The sequence below is a fragment of the Nerophis ophidion genome, linkage group LG12, assembly GCF_033978795.1.
Source record: "Nerophis ophidion isolate RoL-2023_Sa linkage group LG12, RoL_Noph_v1.0, whole genome shotgun sequence".
Lineage (NCBI taxonomy): Eukaryota > Metazoa > Chordata > Actinopteri > Syngnathiformes > Syngnathidae > Nerophis > Nerophis ophidion.
The window spans coordinates 22,208,876-22,228,523 of NC_084622.1; the positions used below are offsets into that span (position 1 = coordinate 22,208,876).

The following is a 19,648-nucleotide window of genomic DNA, read 5'->3' on the forward strand; positions in this document are numbered from 1 at the left end:
TTTTTTAATTGATTTTTTTCTAGTCCGTCGCTATCAAAATCCACAAACACGAATCTTTCATCCTCGCTCAAATTAATGGGGAAATTGTTGTTTTCTCGGTCCGAATAGCACTTTTTGTTGGAGGCTCCCATTATAATCAATGTGAATATGTGAGGAGCCCCCAAACTTGCGACGTAATCGTCTGCGACTTCCGGTAGAGGCAGGGCTTTTGTCTTAGCACCGAAAGTTGCAAACTTTATCGTGGATGTTCTCTACTAAATCCTTTCAGCAAAAATATGGCAATATCGCAAAATGATCAAGTTTGACACATAGAATGGACCTGCTATCCCTGTTTAAATAAGAACATCTCATTTCAGTAGGCCTTTAAGAACCACTGGTGTATATATATATATACACACACACACACACACATATACACACATGTATATATATATATATATATATATATATATATATATATATATATATATATATATATACATATATATATATATATATACATACACACACACACACACATCTATACACATACACATATATATATACACACATATATATATACACTTACACATATACATCTATACACATACACATATATATATACACATACACGTATTTATATACACATACACACATATATATACACACATATGTAGGTGTGGGGAAAAAATCACAAGACTACTTAATCTCTACAGAACTGTTTCATGAGGGGTTCCCTCAATCATCAGGAGATTTTAATGGAAGAATTCACATACAATGGTTTATATAGGGCACAGAGTGGGTGGGTACAGGCAGGCGTAGGGTGTGGTGATTGGCTCATGTGTTACCTAGGAGGTGTTTCCGTCTGTGGCGGCATGTTGAAATGATTTCACTGCGCTTGTTAAGGGATGATAGATCTGGATGATATATAATAAACAGTTTCTCTTTTAAGCATAGGTTGCATCTTTTATTACCACTGTTGTAAGGTGTGCTGGGTGCAAGAATTTGCCATGTTATTGAATATTCAACATTATTGTCTTTGAGGTTCCAAATGTGTTTGCTGAGTTCTGTAGAATTCCGCAGTGTCTGGTTTCTAAAGGAGGCGTTGTGATTATTCCATCTTGTTTTGAACGCTCCTTCGGTTAATCCTACGTACGTGTCGGATGTGTTAATGTCCTTGCGTGTTACCTATGCTTGGTAAACGACTGATGTCTGTAAGCACCTTCCGTTGAGAGGGCAATCAGGTTTCTTGCGACAGTTACATTCATTATTGGTTTCAGAGTCGTTTAGTCTGGGGGTAGGCAGTCCTTTTGCAATTGCTTTGTTGTGGTTTGAAATGATTTGTTGCATGTTATTCATACAGCTGTAGCTCAATTTAATGTTGTTCTTGTTGAATATTTTTCTTAGGGTGTTGCCTTTGGGGAAGTGTTTGTCGATCAGAGTGAGGAACTTGCGGCCAATTTTGTTGCGACGTCTTTGCTGAATGGCGGAATTCTACAGAACTCAGCAAACACATGTAAATATATATATATACATATATATACATATATATATATATATATATATATATATATATATATATATATATATATATATATCAGGCGTGCAGAAAAAAATGGATTCACATCTGAATCGCAATTTTTATTCATCCCAATTCTAAATCAATCCATTGTTTTCAAAAATTGATTTAAAAAAGTATTTTTTTCTTAATAAGGATCATTAAAAAAATAACAAAAAACAGAAGAAACTTTTTTAACAAGCAACCTATTTTTTTTTTTTTAAGTTTCATTGTAACTATTTTACCAAATAATACATTGCGATAATTGATTTGAGTCGTGAATCATGTTGACTCAAAACTCGATTCTGACCCAAATCGTCACCTCAGGAATCGGAATTGGATCGAATCTTTAGACGCCCAAAGATTCACAGCCCTAATATAAATACAGTATATGAATATATTTATGTGCAATATAGTGATGACACAATGTTGCTCACCGGGAGAGTAGAGCCGAGCCAGCTGCAGAGCTCCGACGTGCTGCGGTCCCCAGCGGGGCGCGGTGCTGCGTGCAGCCGCCTCATACTCGTTGCCGTTCGGGTCCTCCTCTGCCATGGACCGGTGCCTGATGTCGGTGTCGGAGAGCAGCGCCGCCGCCCTAGTAGCGAACAGCGTGGCCTGGCGTCGTCTTTTCAGCCAACACACACCGTCTTGTGTGTCTCAATGTGTGTGTTGTTTCTTGTTTCTTGTTTCTTTCTTGTTTGTTTGACGCAGCCACGGCATAGCGCTCTGTCAGTCACGTGTGTCAGCCACGTGTTTTTTAGTATTAAATGTTTGTCAGTCACGTGTTATTTACTATTAAATGTTTGTCAGTCACGTGTTATTTACTATTAGAATGTTGTAAATTCACCCAATTACATCGTGTTTGTACTTCCTGTTTAGCGGGCACGGTGTTAGGGACCGTCTGCATTTTGCTTTCTTGCCAAAACGCGTGAAACACGGCACAAGTGGCCACACACATGGTTGCTCTAATTCTGACGTTACGATGACGTAAGTGAGGCTTTTACGTCATCAGCTACCGTATTTCCTTAAATTGCCGCCCGGGCGCTAATTCATTTAGAACCTCTTCTCACTCCTGCGCTTGATTTATTGATACTTTTATTAGTAGATTGCACAGTACAGTACATATTCCGTACAATTGACCACTAAATGGTAACACCCCAATAAGTTTTTCAACATTAATCAATTCATGGTACAAATATATACTATCAGCATAATACAGTCATCACACAAGTTAATCATCATAGTATATACCAGGGGTCGGGAACCTTTTTGGCTGAGAGAGCCATACAAGCCAAATATTTTGAAGTATTTCTGTGAGAGCCATATGATATTTTTTAAGTGGCTTGCAAAAGGCAAAAAATTAACAAAAAACACTGTCTTGCTAAATATATTTGTTTTTTCAAAATTGGTTAAAAAAAATGCAATTGCGTATCTTTTACCCTTCAGTATTATTTTTATTATCAAAACAAACGCTTACTGTAAATATCTAATTGTCTAATTGAACTACGACTTCAACGCAAGTTATCAATTTGTAAAAAATATAATAATCAAAAACAGTTGCAAATTGTGTAACACTGTGTATATATATTCACTGTTACATGTGGCGCTCTGATGTGATGTGGCCCTCAGTATACTGTTAATCAGGGGTCGGGAACCTTTTTGGCTGAGAGAGCCACACAAGCCAAATATTTTTAAAAGTATTTCTGTGAGAGCCATATAATTTATTTATTTTTAAGACTGAATGAAACTAAATGCGTGCTTTTTTAAGTAAGACCAACATTTTTACAGTATATCCATCCGGATGGATATACTGAATCCATTTTCTACCGCTTATTCCCTTTCGGGGTCGCGGGGGGCGCTGGCGCCTATCTCAGCTACAATCGGGCGGAAGGCGGGGTACACCCTGGACAAGTCGCCACCTCATCGCAGGGCCAACACAGATATACAGACAACATTCACACTCACATTCACACACTAGGGCCAATTTAGTGTTATCAATCAACCTATCCCCAGGTGCATGTCTTTGGAGGTGGGAGGAAGCCGGAGTACCCGGAGGGAACCCACGCATTCACGGGGAGAACATGCAAACTCCACACAGAAAGATCCCGAGCCTGGATTTGAACCCAGGACTGCAGGACCTTCGTATTGTGAGGCAGACGCACAAACCCATTTTTACAGTATAATAAGTCTCTTATTCTTTTTAATAACATTGTTATTCTGAAGCTAACCAACAATAAATAAAAATACTTCTTACCATTAATGCGACTTCTTGAACAGGTGCAGTAGAAACCGGATGGATGGAATAAAATGCATGAGAAGGTTTTATATTTTTAACATCATTTTTGACACTGTGATTACCAGCGGAATTATTCATTACTTACTGTTAAGCAATGTCAGCTAAGATTTATCTGAGAGCCAGATGCAGTCATCAAAAGAGCCACATCTGGCTCTAGAGCCATAGGTTCCCTACCCCTGTTATATACATTGAATTATTTACATCATTTACAATCCGGGGGTGGGATGAGGAGCTTTGGTTGATATCAGTACTTCAGTCATCAACAATTGCATCAACAGAGAAATGGACATTGAAACAGTGTAGGTCTTATTTAGTAGGATATGTACAGCCAGCAGAGAACATAGTGAGTTCACATAGCATAAGAACAAGTATATACATTAAGAAGTACATCTGATTATTTACATTAGGTTATTTACAATCCGGGGAGATGGGATGTGAATGGAGGAGGGTATTAGTAAAGGGTTGAAGTTGCCTGAAAGTGTTTTTTTAGAGCGGTTTTGAAGGAATATAGAGATGCACTTACTTTTACACCTATTGGGAGTGCATTCCACATTGATGTGGCATAGAAAGAGAATGAGTTAAGACCTTTGTTAGGTTGGAATCTGGGTTCAACGTGGTTTGTGGAGCTCCCCCTGGTGTTGTGGTTATGGCGGTCATTTACTTTAAGGAAGTAGTTTGACATGTACTTCGGTATCAGGGAGGTGTAGCCAATTTTATATTTGTCTGATCTGGAATGGGATTGTGCTGAAAAATGTTATTTCCCCTTGGGGATTAATAAAGTATTCCTGATTGTGATTCTGATCACCGAAGGCCTAGGTGGGAAACGCGCGGCCCGCCCAGAGGCGGAGCTAGAGGGGAGGCAGGGTAGCACTGGACCCCCCTGAAATCTGATTGGACCCCCCAGGTGCCGCCCCAGATGATTGACATATCGCGGCACCGCACGTCTTGTCGGAAAGAACCAGTTGCATTTTTAAATCAGTGAAACCTATTGACTGCTAAGTCTCTCCCGTACAGTAGTTGGCGCTATGTATCACAAAGCCTTGCGTGCCACGTTCATTTAGGGGAGAAGAAGAATCGCCACTGAAGAAGAGGAAGCTTTAAACTGGAGTCGCTTATCGTTGCTGGAGACCGGAGATCAACGAAGTTACAAATAAAAAGAAGGATAACTTTCTCGTCGTAAAGTAAGTTTTACGTTGGTGTCCTAATGAGTCACTGTTTAAAATAACTTTTGTAGATCGAAGTTTTTTTTTCTACAAGCAGAGAGCCACGGCATCAAGCAAACGTTAATGTTACATCTCTTGGCGTCTTGCTTCCAACAGCCGCTAACGTCTCGTTTAATTCATTTAGGTCGCTATTTATATTTACGTGTTTCTCCAATGATTCTAGAGCAGTGGTTCTCAAATGGGGGTAGGCGTACCCCTGGGGGTACTTGAAGGTATGCCAAGGGGTACGTGAGATTTTTTGAAAATATTCTAAAAATAGCAACAATTCAAAAATCCTTTATAAATGTATTAATTGAATAATACTTCAACAAAATATGAATGTAAGTTCATAAAGTGTGAAAAGAAATGCAACAATGCAATATTCAGTGTTGACAGCTAGATTTTTTGTGGACATGTTACATAAATATTGATGCTAAAGATTTCTTTTTTTGTGTGAAAAAATGTTTAGAATGAAATTGATGAATCCAGATGGATCTCTATTACAATCCCCAAAGAGGGCACTTTAAGTTGATGATTACTTCTATGCGTAGAAATATTTATTTAGAATTGAACACTTGTTTATTTTTCAACAAGTTTTTAGTTGTTTTTATATCTTTTTTTCCCCAAAGAGTTCAAGAAAAGCCACTACAAATGAGCAATATTTTGCACTGTTATACAATTTAATAAATCAGAAACTGATGATGGTGGGCTTCACGGTGGCAGAGGGGTTAGTGCGTCTGCCTCACAATACGAAGGTCCTGCAGTCCTGGGTTCAAATCCAGGCTCGGGATCTTTCTGTGTGGAGTTTGCATGTTCTCCCCGTGAATGCGTGGGTTCCCTCCGGGTACTCCGGCTTCCTCCCACTTCCAAAGACATGCACCGGGGATAGGCCGCTCCCACCTCCAAAGACATGCACCTTGGGATAGGTTGATTGGCAACACTAAATGATCCCTAGTGTGTGAATGTGAGTGTGAATGTTGTCTGTCTATTGGTGTTGGCCCTGCGATGAGGTGGCGACTTGTCCAGGGTGTACCCCGCCTTCCGCCCGATTGTAGCTGAGATAGGCGCCAGCGCCCCCCGCGAACCCAAAAGGGAATAAGCGGTAGAAATGGATGGATGGAGAAACTGATGACATAGTGCTGTATTTTACTTCTTTATTTCTTTTTTTCAACCAAAAATGCTTTGCTCTGATTAGGGGGTACTTGAATTACAAAAATGTTCACAGGGGGTGCATCACTAAAAAAAGGTTGAGAACCACTGTTCTAGAGGAATGAACCTAGCGTAGAATCAGCCAGCCAGCTAGCTGTTTCATGCACTGTTGTAACGTAACGTCCACACAGTAGTTAGGCTGCTTCCAACTAACTGAAAAGTCTGAATATTAAACTTAGGTCTACAGTGGTTTATTTGCCCGGACATGTTTTAGGCTTGAAGTGGAGATTTAATAACAGTGTGTGATTGTAAGTGATGCCTGGAGTAACGTTAACAAGACTGGCTTATTTTTTCATAGCAGGGTCAGTTGAGAATGAAAAGGCAGGGGGAGAAGATTTATGACCTCTTTTTAAAAAGAAGCAAGTCAGGGTCAGGAAAAGATGAGGCAGACAAACAGCCAGGATTCAGGTCTGCCAGCAGTCCTGGCAGCTCCCATCCTGGGACGAGTCAGGAGGAGAGAGAATGTGATGCACACAGCCCATCATCACCAGGTCAGAGCATATAAGCAGTCACATGCTCACTTAAGTAATTTTAAGTTACAGGGTTCCTACGCGAGTATGGAAAGTTTGGAATTTCTACATTTCCAGGTCTGTAGTAATATGGAAGATGGAAATATATTTATACTTATCTGGGTTATCTTAAGATTTGTGGGTTAATTATTTTGCATACACTACCTATCTACAATCTTCTGGAAATAATTTGGTGACTTAATGGCATACAAATTCAATAATGATAACAAAATATTTCCATGATGAATTGCATAATCTATTCACAAGATATACTCATCTCAAATGTCACAAATTATTGGATTCTTTTTTTAGATTATTTTTTTTACTGAGAAGTCTGGGGATTGGGTTCTGGACATTTCAAATGTGTAGGAACCCCTAAGTTTATTTTTTAGATATTTTGAAGTGTTGGTTACTGATGTGTGTTGTTTTTTGATGGTGGTTGTAAGTTAATTTTGCTTAAACTAACATTTTAATTTTTATACAATGTAGTTCCATTAGACACAGAAGGAAAAGATGGCAGCTCCCTTCCTGGGACTAGTCGGGAGAGAGAACTCACAACACAGCACAGCCCATCTTCACCAGGTCAGAGCATGGACAGAAACAGTCACATGCTCAGTTCAGTAATTAAGTTGCCAAGTTGTGTTTTACATTTTCTGCATTGTTAATAAACTGCAAATTATATATACATAAATCTCATCTCCTGTCTGCTTAGTATGTACATTTCAACATTTGCCGCTCCGATTGCAATTGATAAGTCAAGAAAAAAATTAATTGTTATAGTCTGTGGACCCCCTGAAATAGCCTTGGCCACCCCAAGGATAAAAGTCTAGCTCCGCCACTGGGCCCGCCACTGCATTTGTGTGAGGTGTCTCTCATCAAATATAATCCTTAGCACACTTCAGTATGTGTACTATGCACACTGTGTACTTGTGTACTCAACGGATGTCTGTCGTCGCACACTTACCAGATGCTGGCCATATTTGACGTCCTCTTCTCTCCTTTTTAGTCCTGCATGGCAAACACGCGCTGACCCCTGTGCCAGCGTGCTGCCCGAGAAGGAAAATATTGAAGAGTAAAAGTGCGGACTGAGGGCATGTTTGTCATTCAAACAACAGAAATAATGAATCATGTCCAAAGTGGAAAGATAAAAGATGCATAGGGTTGACAGCAATGTTGCATCTTGGTGTTTCTGCATGAGTAACGTCTGTAAGCGCCCTCGATGCTACCTTTTTCTGGTGTTCACACATTAACTATGCACACTGGAGCACCGTACTTTCTACACTATAGAATACAAGGAAAATGCATCACTGAGAACGCAGTACAGTTGCTAGTGTGACTCCTGAACATGCTGTTTGTTGCATAAAACAACGACATCATCCATCTTACATTCACATCTGAATGTGTGTACGTTTTGGTATACACCCCACTTTTCATAGATTCCTTTTTAGGACTAGACAAGAAGGTACAACGGGGCCCAAAAAAGTTGCGAGTGTGAGCAATTTGTTTAATAAGGTAAGGGACTTGACTGAATAATAGAAATAAATGGCACCACAGTGCCTCTCTGCTAATTATTTTCCAGCAAGTCAAATTTGCACATTTCCTTTATCATTTATATGTACATGTGTGCAGCTATAAATGTTAACATTTGTGCAGTGTTTGGAATGGATTCATTGGATTTTTGTGATATGTTTATAGGGCCGATTCATTTAGTTTTCACAGTTTTGATTTTGGTTGTGGTATACGCCACACTTTTCATAGATTCCTTATTAGGACTTATTCTTTTCCATGGGGCCGAAGAAAGTTGCGAGTGGGAGGAATTTGTTAAAGAAGGTAAGGGATTTAACTGAATATTAGAATTGGCGCAGTGGGGAGAGTGGCTGTGCGCAACCCGAGCGTCCCTGGTTCAATTCCCACCTAGTACCAACCTCGTCACGTCCGTTGTGTCCTGAGCAAGACACTTCACCCTTGCTCCTGATGGGTGCTGGTTGGCGCCTTGCATGGCAGCTTCCTCCATCAGTGTGTGAATGTGTGTGTGAATGGGTAAATGTGGAAGTAGTGTCAAAGCGCTTTTAGTACCTTGAAGGTAGAAAAGCGCTATACAAGTACAACCCATTTAAATGGGACCATAGTCCCTCGCTGCTAATTGTTTTCCAACAAGTTAAATAATTAAAGTAAAATTTGCACATTTCATTCATCACTTATATGTACATGTGTGCAGCTATAAATGTTAAAAAATTTTCAGTGTTTGGAATGGATTCATTGGATTTTTGTGATTTTTTTTTTAGGGCCTTTAGTTTTCACACGGTTTCAGTTTTGGTTTTCGTATATGCCCTTCTTTTCATAGATTCCTTTTTAGGACTAGAAAAGAAGGTACAATGGGGCCAAAAAAAGTTGCGAGTGTGAGCAATTTGTTAAAGAAGGTAAGGGACTTGACTGAATATTAGAAATAAATAGCACCACAGTCCCTCTCTGCTAATTATTTTCCAACAAGTCTTCAAGAAAAGTTTAATTTACACATTTAATTTATCATTTATATGTACATGTGTGCAACTGTAAATATTATATTTTTTTCAGTTTTTGAAAAAAATCAATTTTATTTTATTTATAGGGCCGGTTCCTTTAGTTTGCACACACTTTCGATTTTGGTTTTTGTATATGCCCCACTTTTCATAGATTCCTTTGTAGGACTGGAAAATACTACCTTATTTTCCATGGAGTTAAAGAATGTTGCGAGTGCAAAAAATTTGTTAAAGAAGGTAAGGGACTTGACTGAATATTAGAAATAAATGGCACCACAGTCTGTGTCTGCTAATTACTTTCGCACAGGTCTTGAATAAAAGTTTAATTTACACATTTCATTTATCTTTTATATGAATATGTGTGCAACTATAAATTTAAACATTTTGCAGTATTTGGAATAAATCAATTATATTTTAGTACATTTAAAAAAATAATAATTTTCACAGTTTCGATTTTGGTTTTCTTATACGCTCCAATTTTCATAGAATCCTTTTTAGGACTGGAAAACAAAGCACTATGGGGCCAAAGAAAGTTGTGAGTGCAAGCAATTTGATAAAGAATGTAAGGGACTTGACTGAATATTAGAAATAAATGGCACCACAGTCCCTCTCTGCTAATTATTTTCCAATAAGTCTTCAAGAAAAGTTTAATTTACACACTAAATTTATGATTTATATGTACATGTGTGTAACTGTACATATATAAAACATTTGCAGTGTTTGGAATTAATTATATTTTAGTGATTTTTTTTTATAGCTGTCTCAGTTTCGATTTTGGTTTTCTTATACACTCGAATTTTTCTAGATTCCTTTTTAGGACTGGAAAAGTAAGCACTATGGGGCCAAAGAAAGTTGCGAGTGCGAACAATTTGTTAAAAAGGTAATGGACTTGACTGAATATTGGAAATAAATGGCACCACAGTCCATCTCTGCTAATTATTTTCCAACAAGTCAAATTATTAAAGTAAAATTTGCACATTTCCTTCATCATTTATATGTTCATGTGTGCAGCTATAAATGTCAACATTTTTGCAGTGTTTGGAATGGATTCATTGGATTTTTGTGATATTTTTATTGGGCCGATTCCTTTAGTTTTTACAGTTTCAATTCATAGATTCCTTATTAGGACTTTTTATTTTCCATGGGGTCAAAGAAAGTTGCGACTGTGAGCAATTTGTTAAAGAAGGTAAGGGACTTGACTGAATATAAAAATTAAATGGCACCACAGTCCCTCTCTGCTAATTATTTTCCAACAAGTCAAATTATTAAAGTAAAATTTGCACATTTCATTCATCATTTATATGTACATGTGTGCAACTATAAATATTAACATTTTTGCAGTGTTGGGAATGTATATTTGTGATTTTTTTTTAGGGCCTTTAGTTTTCACACAGTTTTGGTTTTGGTATATGCCCCACTTTTCATAGATTCCTTTTTAGGACGGGAAAAGAAGTTACAATGGGGCCATAAAAGGTTGCGAGTGCGAGCAATTTGTTCAAGAAGGTAAGGGACTTGACTGAATGATAGAAATAAATGGCACCACAGTACCTCGCGGCTAATTATTTTCCAACAAGTCAAATTATTAAAGTAAAATTTGCACATTTCATTCATCATTTATATGTACATGTGTGCAACTATAAATATTAACATTTTTGCAGTGTTGGGAATGTATTTTTGTGATTTGTTTTAGGGCCTTTAATTTTCACACAGTTTCAGTTTTGGTTTTTGTATATGCCCCACTTTTCATAGATTCTTTTTAGGACGGGAAAAGAAGGTACCATGGGGTCAAAGAAAGTTGTGAATGCGAGCAATTTGTTGAAAAAGGTAAGGGACTTGACTGAATATTAGAAATAAATGGCACCACAGTCCATCTCTGCTAATTATTTTCCAACAAGTCAAATTATTAAAGTAAAATTTGCACATTTCATTCATCATTTATATGTACATTTGTGCAGCTATAAATATTAACATTTTTGCAGTGTTGGGAATGGATTTTTGTGATTTTTTTTAGGGCCTGTAGTTTTCACACAGTTTTAGTTTTGGTTTTCGTATATGCCCCACTTTTCATAGATTATTTTTAGGACGGGAAAAGAAGGTACCATGGGGTCAAAGAAAGTTGTGGGTGCGAGCAATTTGTTGAAAAAGGTAAAGGACTTGACTGAATATTAGAAATAAATGGCACCACAGTCCCTCTCTGCTCATTATTTTCCAACAAGTCTTCAATAAAAGTTTCATTTACACATTAAATTTATCATTTATATGTACATGTGTGCAACTGTAAATATATTTAAAAAATTGCAGTGTTCGCTCCTCTCTGAGCTGCTACCTTACCGTGGTAGAGGAGTTTGCGTGTCCCAATGATCCTAGGAGCTATGTTGTCTGGGGGCTTTCATGCCCCCTGGTAGGGTCTCCCAAGACAAACAGGTCCTAGGTGAGTGATCAGACAAAGAGCAGCTCAAAGACTTCTATGGAATTACAACAAAATGAACCCAGATTTCCCTCGCCCGGACGTGGGTCACCGGGGCCCCGCTCTGGAGCCAGGCCCGGAGTTGGGGCACGATGGCGAGCGCCTGGTGGTCGGGCCTGTCCCCATGGGGCCCGGCCGGGCACAGCCCGAAGAGGCAACGTGGGTCATCCCTCCAATGGGCTCACCACTCATAGGAGGGGCCATAGAAGTCGGGTGCATTGTGAGCTGGGCGGCAGCCGAAGGCAGGGCACTTGGCGGTCCGATCCTCGGCTACAGAAGCTAGCTCTTGGGACGTAGAACTTCACCTCACTGGGGGGGAAGGAGCCTGAGCTAGTGCGCGAGGTAGAGAAGTTCCGGCTGGATATAGTCCAAGATGGCGGCGCCCGGACGGGCTGCGCACTCGAGGAGCTCCTGCTAAAGATGGAACATTTGGCAGAAATACCGGACAATTCCACAAACTTAATGGCTGGCTCACATCGTGGTCACTCCGTGATCACGTACGACCGCCAGACACTTCTGGATGTGGACACATCGGGCCGTTTTGGACCGATAGACACTTGCGTGCTAGACTTGCTAACTAGCACGGGAATACATCGGCGGCTACATCCAGCGGCCTGTGAAGCAGGGGAGTATAGTAGCAGCGGGGGCCGTCTACGGAGCAGACGCCAGCGGTGTGATCGGAAACGCGGATGCCGAGCGGGGCTAAAAACAAAGCAGAAGGCTAATCCCCACAGAACACCACTTTCCTCCATCCCGAAGACGGATTTAGATGGAAAATGCGAGACTACTGGTCTGGGTAAGGAGTCAGTTAAATTAGAACAAGTTTTTTCTGCTTTGAGTGTTTCAGAGTTGGACATGTGTTTTACTGAGGTGGCTAACTATGATGCGTGCAGTTTATCAAAGCAACAAACAATCGGAAAATCCCCGTTACTGAGGTGGCTAACCATGATGCGTGCAGTTTATCAAAGCAACAATCAAACAATCGGAAAATTCCTGTCGTATCAATTCCTAGATATGGTCGTAACTATACTAAATGCACTGGGCATAATAAACACAACATTATTAATATTGCTACTACGGATAATTTGATCAAAAACTCCCTAAAACAGCCCACTACCTATAATATAGGTTTTTTAAACATAAGATCATTGTCTCCTAAAACGTTGTTAGTTAATGATATTATCAGAGACAACAATCTTAACGTCATCGGTCTCAGCGAAACCTGGCTTAAACCAAACGACTTTTTTGCGCTAAATGAGGCATGTCCTCCTAACTTTACACATGCGCATATTGCCCGTCCGCTCAAAAGGGGTGGGGGGGTTGCACTAATATACAACGAAAACTTTAACCTTAGTCCTAACATAAATAATAAATATAAATCGTTTGAGGTGCTTACTATGAGGTCTGTCACACCGCTGCCTCTACACCTGGCTGTTATCTACCGCCCCCCAGGGCCCTATTCGGACTTTATTAATGAATTCTCAGAGTTCGTTGCTGATCTAGTGACACACGCCGATAATATAATCATAATGGGGGACTTTAATATCCATATGAATACCCCATCGGACCCACCGTGCGTAGCGCTCCAGACTGTAATTGATAGCTGTGGTCTCACACAAATAATAAATGAACCCACGCATCGCAACGGTAATACGATAGACCTAGTGCTTGTCAGGGGCATCGTTTCCAAAGTTACGATACTCCCGTATACTAAAGTATTGTCTGATCATTACCTTATAAAATTCGAGGTTCAGACGCATGTTCGTCAAACTAATAATAATAATAACTGCTATAGCAGCCACAACATTAATGCTGCCACAACGACAACTCTTGCTGACCTACTGCCCTCGGTAATGGCACCATTCCCAAAGTATGTGGGCTCTATTGATAACCTCACTAACAACTTTAACGACGCCCTGCGCGAAACCATTGATAACATAGCACCGCTAAAGTTAAAAAAGGCTCCAAAAAAGCGCACCCCGTGGTTTACAGAAGACACTAGAGCTCAGAAATTATTATGTAGAAAGCTGGAACGCAAATGGCGCACGACTAAACTTGAGGTGCACCATCAAGCATGGAGTGATGGTTTAATAACTTATAAACGCATGCTTACCTTAGCTAAAGCTAAATATTACTCAAATCTCATCCACCGTAATAAAAACGATCCTAAATTTTTGTTTAGTACGGTAGCATCGCTAACCCAACAAGGGACTCCTTCCAGTAGCTCAACCCACTCAGCTGATGACTTTATGCAATTCTTTAGTAAGAAAATTGAAGTCATTAGAAAGGAGATTAAAGACAATGCGTCCCAGCTACAACGGGGTTCTATTAACACTGACACGATTGTATATACGGCGGATACTGCCCTCCAAAATACTTTGTCTCGTTTTGAGGAAATAACATTAGAGGAATTGTTACAACGTGTAAATGGAATAAAACAGACAACATGTTTACTTGACCCTCTTCCTGGGAAACTGATCAAGGAGCTCTTTGTATTATTAGGTCCATCAGTGCTAAATATTATAAACTTATCACTCTCCTCGGGCACTGTTCCCCTAGCATTCAAAAAAGCGGTTATTCATCCTCTTCTTAAAAGACCTAACCTCGATCCTGACCTCATGGTAAACTACCGACCGGTGTCTCACCTTCCCTTTATTTCAAAAATCCTTGAAAAAATTGTTGCGGAGCAGTTAAATGAACACTTAGCGTCTAACAATCTATGTGAAACCTTTCAATCCGGTTTCAGGGCAAATCACTCCACGGAGACAGCCCTCGTAAAAATGACTAATGATCTATTGCTAACGATGGATTCTGATGCGTCATCTATGTTGCTGCTCCTCGATCTTAGCGCTGCTTTCGATACCGTCGATCATAATATTTTATTAGAACGTATCAAAACACGAATTGGTATGTCAGACTTAGCCCTGTCTTGGTTTAACTCTTATCTTACTGATAGGATGCAGTGTGTCTCCCATAACAATGTGACCTCGGACTACGTTAAGGTAACGTGTGGAGTTCCCCAGGGTTCGGTCCTTGGCCCTGCACTCTTCAGCATCTACATGCTGCCGCTAGGTGACATCATACGCAAATACGGTATTAGCTTTCACTGTTATGCTGATGACACCCAACTCTACATGCCCCTAAAGCTGACCAACACGCCGGATTGTAGTCAGCTGGAGGCGTGTCTTAATGAAATTAAACAATGGATGTCCGCTAACTTTTTGCAACTCAACGCCAAAAAAACGGAAATGCTGATTATCGGTCCTGCTAGACACCGAACTCTATTTAATAATACAACTCTAACATTTGACAACCAAACAATTAAACAAGGCGACACGGTAAAGAATCTGGGTGTTATCTTCGACCCAACTCTCTCCTTTGAGGCACACATTAAAAGCGTTACTAAAACGGCCTTCTTTCATCTCCGTAATATCGCTAAAATTCGCTCCATTCTGTCCACTAAAGACGCTGAGATCATTATCCATGCGTTTGTTACGTCTCGCCTCGACTACTGTAACGTATTATTTTCGGGTCTCCCCATGTCTAGCATTAAAAGATTACAGTTGGTACAAAATGCGGCTGCTAGACTTTTGACAAGAACAAGAAAGTTTGATCACATTACGCCTGTACTGGCTCACCTGCACTGGCTTCCTGTGCACTTAAGATGTGACTTTAAGGTTTTACTACTTACGTATAAAATACTACACGGTCTAGCTCCATCTTATCTTGCCGATTGTATTGTACCATATGTCGCTTGGGATGGTTTCCTGCTGGCTCCGCTGTGAACGGGACTCTCGCTGCTGTGTCTTGGATCCTCTTTGGACTGGACTCTCGCGACTGTGTTGTATCCATTGTGGATTGAACTTTCACAGTATCATGTTAGACCCGCTCGACATCCATTGCTTTCCTCCTCTCTAAGGTTCTCATAGTCATCATTGTCACCGACGTCCCACTGGGTCATTATTGTCACCAATGTCCCACTGGGTGTGAGTTTTCCTACCGAGGATGTCGTGGTGGTTTGTGCAGCCCTTTGAGACACTAGTGATTTAGGGCTATATAAGTAAACATTGATTGATTGATTGATAGTCGGACTCACCTCGACGCACAGCAAGGGCTCTGGAACCACTTCTCTCGAGAGGGACTGGACCCTCTTCCACTCTGGCGTTGCCGGCAGTGAGAGGCGACGGGCTGGGGTGGCAATTCTCGTTGCCCCCCGGCTCAAAGCCTGCACGTTTGAGTTCAACCCAGTGGACGAGAGGGTAGCTTCCCTTCGCCTTCGGGTGGGGGGACGGGTCCTGACTGTTGTTTGTGCTTACGCACCAAACAGCAGTTCAGAATACCCACCCTTTTTGGGTACACTCGAGGGAGTACTGGAAAGTGCTCCCCCGGGTGATTCCCTTGTCCTACTGGGAGACTTCAACGCTCATGTTGGCAACGACAGTGAAACCTGAAGAGGCGTGATTGGGAAGAATGGTCGCCCGGATCTAAACCCGAGTGGTGTTTTGTTATTGGACTTTTGTGCTCGTCACGGATTGTCCATAACAAACACCATGTTCAAACATAAGGGTGTCCATATGTGCACTTGGCACCAGGACACCCTAGGCCGCAGTTCCATGATCGACTTTGTAGTTGTGTCATCGGATTTGCGGCCTTATGTTTTGGACACTCGGGTGAAGAGAGGGGCGAGCTTTCTACCGATCACCACTTGGTGGTGAGTTGGCTGCGATGGTGGGGGAGGATGCCGGACAGACCTGGCAGGCCCAAGCGCATTGTGAGGATCTGCTGGGAACGTCTGGCAGAGTCTCCTGTCAGAGAGAGTTTCAATTCACACCTCCGGGAGAACTTTGAACATGTCACGAGGGAGGTGCGGGACATTGAGTCCGAGTGGACCATGTTCCGAACCTCTATTGTCGAGGCGGCTGATTGGAGCTGTGGCCGCAAGGTTGTTGGTGCCTGTCGTGGCGGTAATCCCAGAACCCGTTGGTGGACACCAGCAGTGAGGGATGCCGTCAAGCTGAAGAAGGAGTCCTATCGGGTTCTTTTGGCTCATAGGACTCCGGAGGCAGTGGACGGGTACCGACGGGCCAAGCGGTGTGCGGCTTTAGCGGTCGCGGAGGCAAAAACTCGGACATGGGAAGAGTTCGGGGAAGCCATGGAAAACGACTTCCGGACGGCTTCGAAGCGATTCTGGACCACCATACGGCGCCTCAGGAAGGGGAAGCAGTGCACTATCAACACCGTGTATGGTGCGGATGGTGTTCTGCTGACTTCGACTGCGGATGTTGTGGATCGGTGGAGGGAATACTTCGAAGACCTCCTCAATCCCACCAACACGTCTTCCTATGAGGAAGCAGTGCCTGGGGAATCTGTGGTGGACTCTCCTATTTCTGGGGCTGAGGTCGCTGAGGTAGTTAAAAAGCTCCGCCCGGAGTTCCTTAAGGCTCTGGATGCTGTGGGGCTGTCTTGGTTGACAAGACTCTGCAGCATCGCGTGGACATCGGGGGCGGTACCTCTGGATTGGCAGACCGGGGTGGTGGTCCCTCTCTTTAAGAAGGGGGACCGGAGGGTGTGTTCCAACTATCGTGGGATCACACTCCTCAGCCTTCCCGGTGAGGTTTATTCAGGCGTACTGGAGAGGAGGCTACGCCGGATAGTCGAACCTCGGATTCAGGAGGAACAGTGTGGTTTTCGTCCTGGTCGTGGAACTGTGGACCAGCTCTATACTCTCGGCAGGGTTCTTGAGGGTGCATGGGAGTTTGCCCAACCAGTCTACATGTGCTTTGTGGACTTGGAGAAGGCATTCGACCGTGTCCCTCGGGAAGTCCTGTGGGGAGTGCTCAGAGAGTATGGGGTATCGGACTGTCTTATTGTGGCAGTCCGCTCCCTGTATGATCAGTGTCAGAGCTTGGTCCGCATTGCTGGCAGTAAGTCGGACACGTTTCCAGTGAGGGTTGGACTCCGCCAAGGCTGTCCTTTGTCACCCATTCTATTCATAACTTTTAAGGACAGAATTTCTAGGCGCAGCCAAGGCGTTGAGGGGTTCCGGTTTGGTGGCCACGGGATTAGGTCTCTGCTTTTTGCAGATGATGTAGTCCTGATGGCTTCATCTGGCCGGGATCTTCAGCTCTCACTGGATCGGTTCGCAGCCGAGTGTGAAGCGACCGGAATGAGAATCAGCACCTCCAAGTCCGAGTCCATGGTTCTCGCCCGGAAAAGGGTGGAGTGCCATCTCCGGGTTGGGGAGGAGACCCTGCCCCAAGTGGAGGAGTTCAAATACCTAGGAGTCTTGTTCACGAGTGAGGGAAGAGTGGATCGTGAGATCGACAGGCGGATCGGTGCGGCGTCTTCAGTAATGCGGACGTTGTATCGATCCGTTGTGGTGAAGAAGGAGCTGAGCCGGAAGGCAAAGCTCTCAATTTACCGGTCGATCTACGTTCCCATCCTCACCTATGGTCATGAGCTTTGGGTCATGACCGAAAGGATAAGATCACGGGTACAAGCGGCCGAAATGAGTTTCCTCCGCCGGGTGGCGGGGCTCTCCCTTAGAGATAGGGTGAGAAGCTCTGCCATCCGGGAGGAGCTCAACGTAAAGCCGCTGCTCCTCCACATCGAGAGGAGCCAGATGAAGTGGTTCGGGCATCTGGTCAGGATGCCACCAGAACGCCTCCGTAGGGATGTGTTTAGGGCACGTCCAGCTGGTAAGAGGCCACGGGGAAGACCCAGGACACGTTGGGAAGATTGTGTCTCCCGGCTGGCCTGGGAACGCCTCGGGATCCCCCGGGAAGCTAGACGATGTGGCTGGGGATAGGGAAGTCTGGGCTTCCCTGCTTAGGCTGCTGCCCCGCGACCCGACCTCGGATAAGCGGAAGATGATGGATGGATGCAGTGTTTGGAATAAATTAATTATATTTTAGTGTTTTTTTTTTTTTTTATAGCTGTCAGTTTCGATTTTGGTTTTCGTATACGCTCGAATTTTCCTAGATTCCTTTTTAGGACTGGAAAATAAAGCACTATGGGGCCAAAGAAAGTTGCGTGTGAACAATTTGTTAAAAAGGTAAGGGACTTGACTGAATATTAGAAATAAATGGCACCACAGTCCCTCTCTGCTAATTATTTTCCACAAGTCAATTATCAAAGTAAAATTTGCACATTTCCTTCATCATTTATATGTTCATGTGTGCAGCTATAATGTTAACAAATCGTGGAGTGTTTGGAATGGATTCATTGGACTTTATGTTGTTTTTATAGGGCCGATTCCTTTAGATTTAACAGTTTCAGTTTTGGTATATGCCCGCTTTTCATAGATTCCTTTTCAGGACCGGAAAAGAAAGCATAGAGGGGTCAAATAAGTTGTGAGTGCGAGCAATTTGTTAAGAAGGTAAGGACTTCACTGAATATTAGAAATAAATGGCACCACAGTCCCTCTCTGCTAATTATTTCCCAACAAGTCAATATTAAAGTAAAATGTGCACATTTCTATCTTATATTGTTCATGTGTGCAACTATAAACATATATATTTTTGCAGTGGTTTGGAATGGATCCATTGGATTTTTGTGGAGTTTTTTATAGGGCCGATTCTTTAGTTTTCACACAGTTTCGGTTTTGGTATACGCCCACTTTTCATAGATCCCTTTTAGGACTGGAAAAGAAAGCACTATGGGCCAAAGATAGTTGCGAGTGCGAGCAATTTGTTAAAGATGTAAGAGACTTGACTGAATAATAGAAAAAAATGGCACTACAGTCCCTAAAATGTTCATTTTACACATTTCACTTGCGTGCAACAATAGATATGCATTTTTTTTCCAGTGTTTGGAATAAATTCATTGGATTTTTTTATATCCCTTTAGTTCTCACCCGATTGGGACTTTGACGTTTGTGAACCAAACTACAAACTATATTCAACAAATA

The 19,648-nt window shown here is 42.0% G+C and overlaps 1 protein-coding gene across 8 annotated transcripts in view; it reads right to left on the reverse strand.

Annotated features, from left to right (window-relative positions):
• The window catches only part of si:ch211-212o1.2 (uncharacterized protein LOC492735 homolog), an 84,458-nt gene extending 82,060 nt beyond the window's left edge, over nucleotides 1–2,398 (reverse strand). For 2 of the 8 annotated variants that reach the window (XM_061917083.1, XM_061917084.1), the window contains exon 1: nucleotides 1,975–2,380. In XM_061917083.1, the coding sequence (XP_061773067.1) occupies nucleotides 1,975–2,089 (115 nt within the window). In that variant the 5' untranslated portion in view covers nucleotides 2,090–2,380. Of the gene's footprint in view, nucleotides 1–1,974 lie in introns of all 8 variants that reach the window. The other 6 variants (XM_061917085.1, XM_061917087.1, XM_061917081.1 and 3 more) reach the window with 6 other exon arrangements.
• Nucleotides 2,399–19,648: the final 17,250 nt, after the last annotated feature.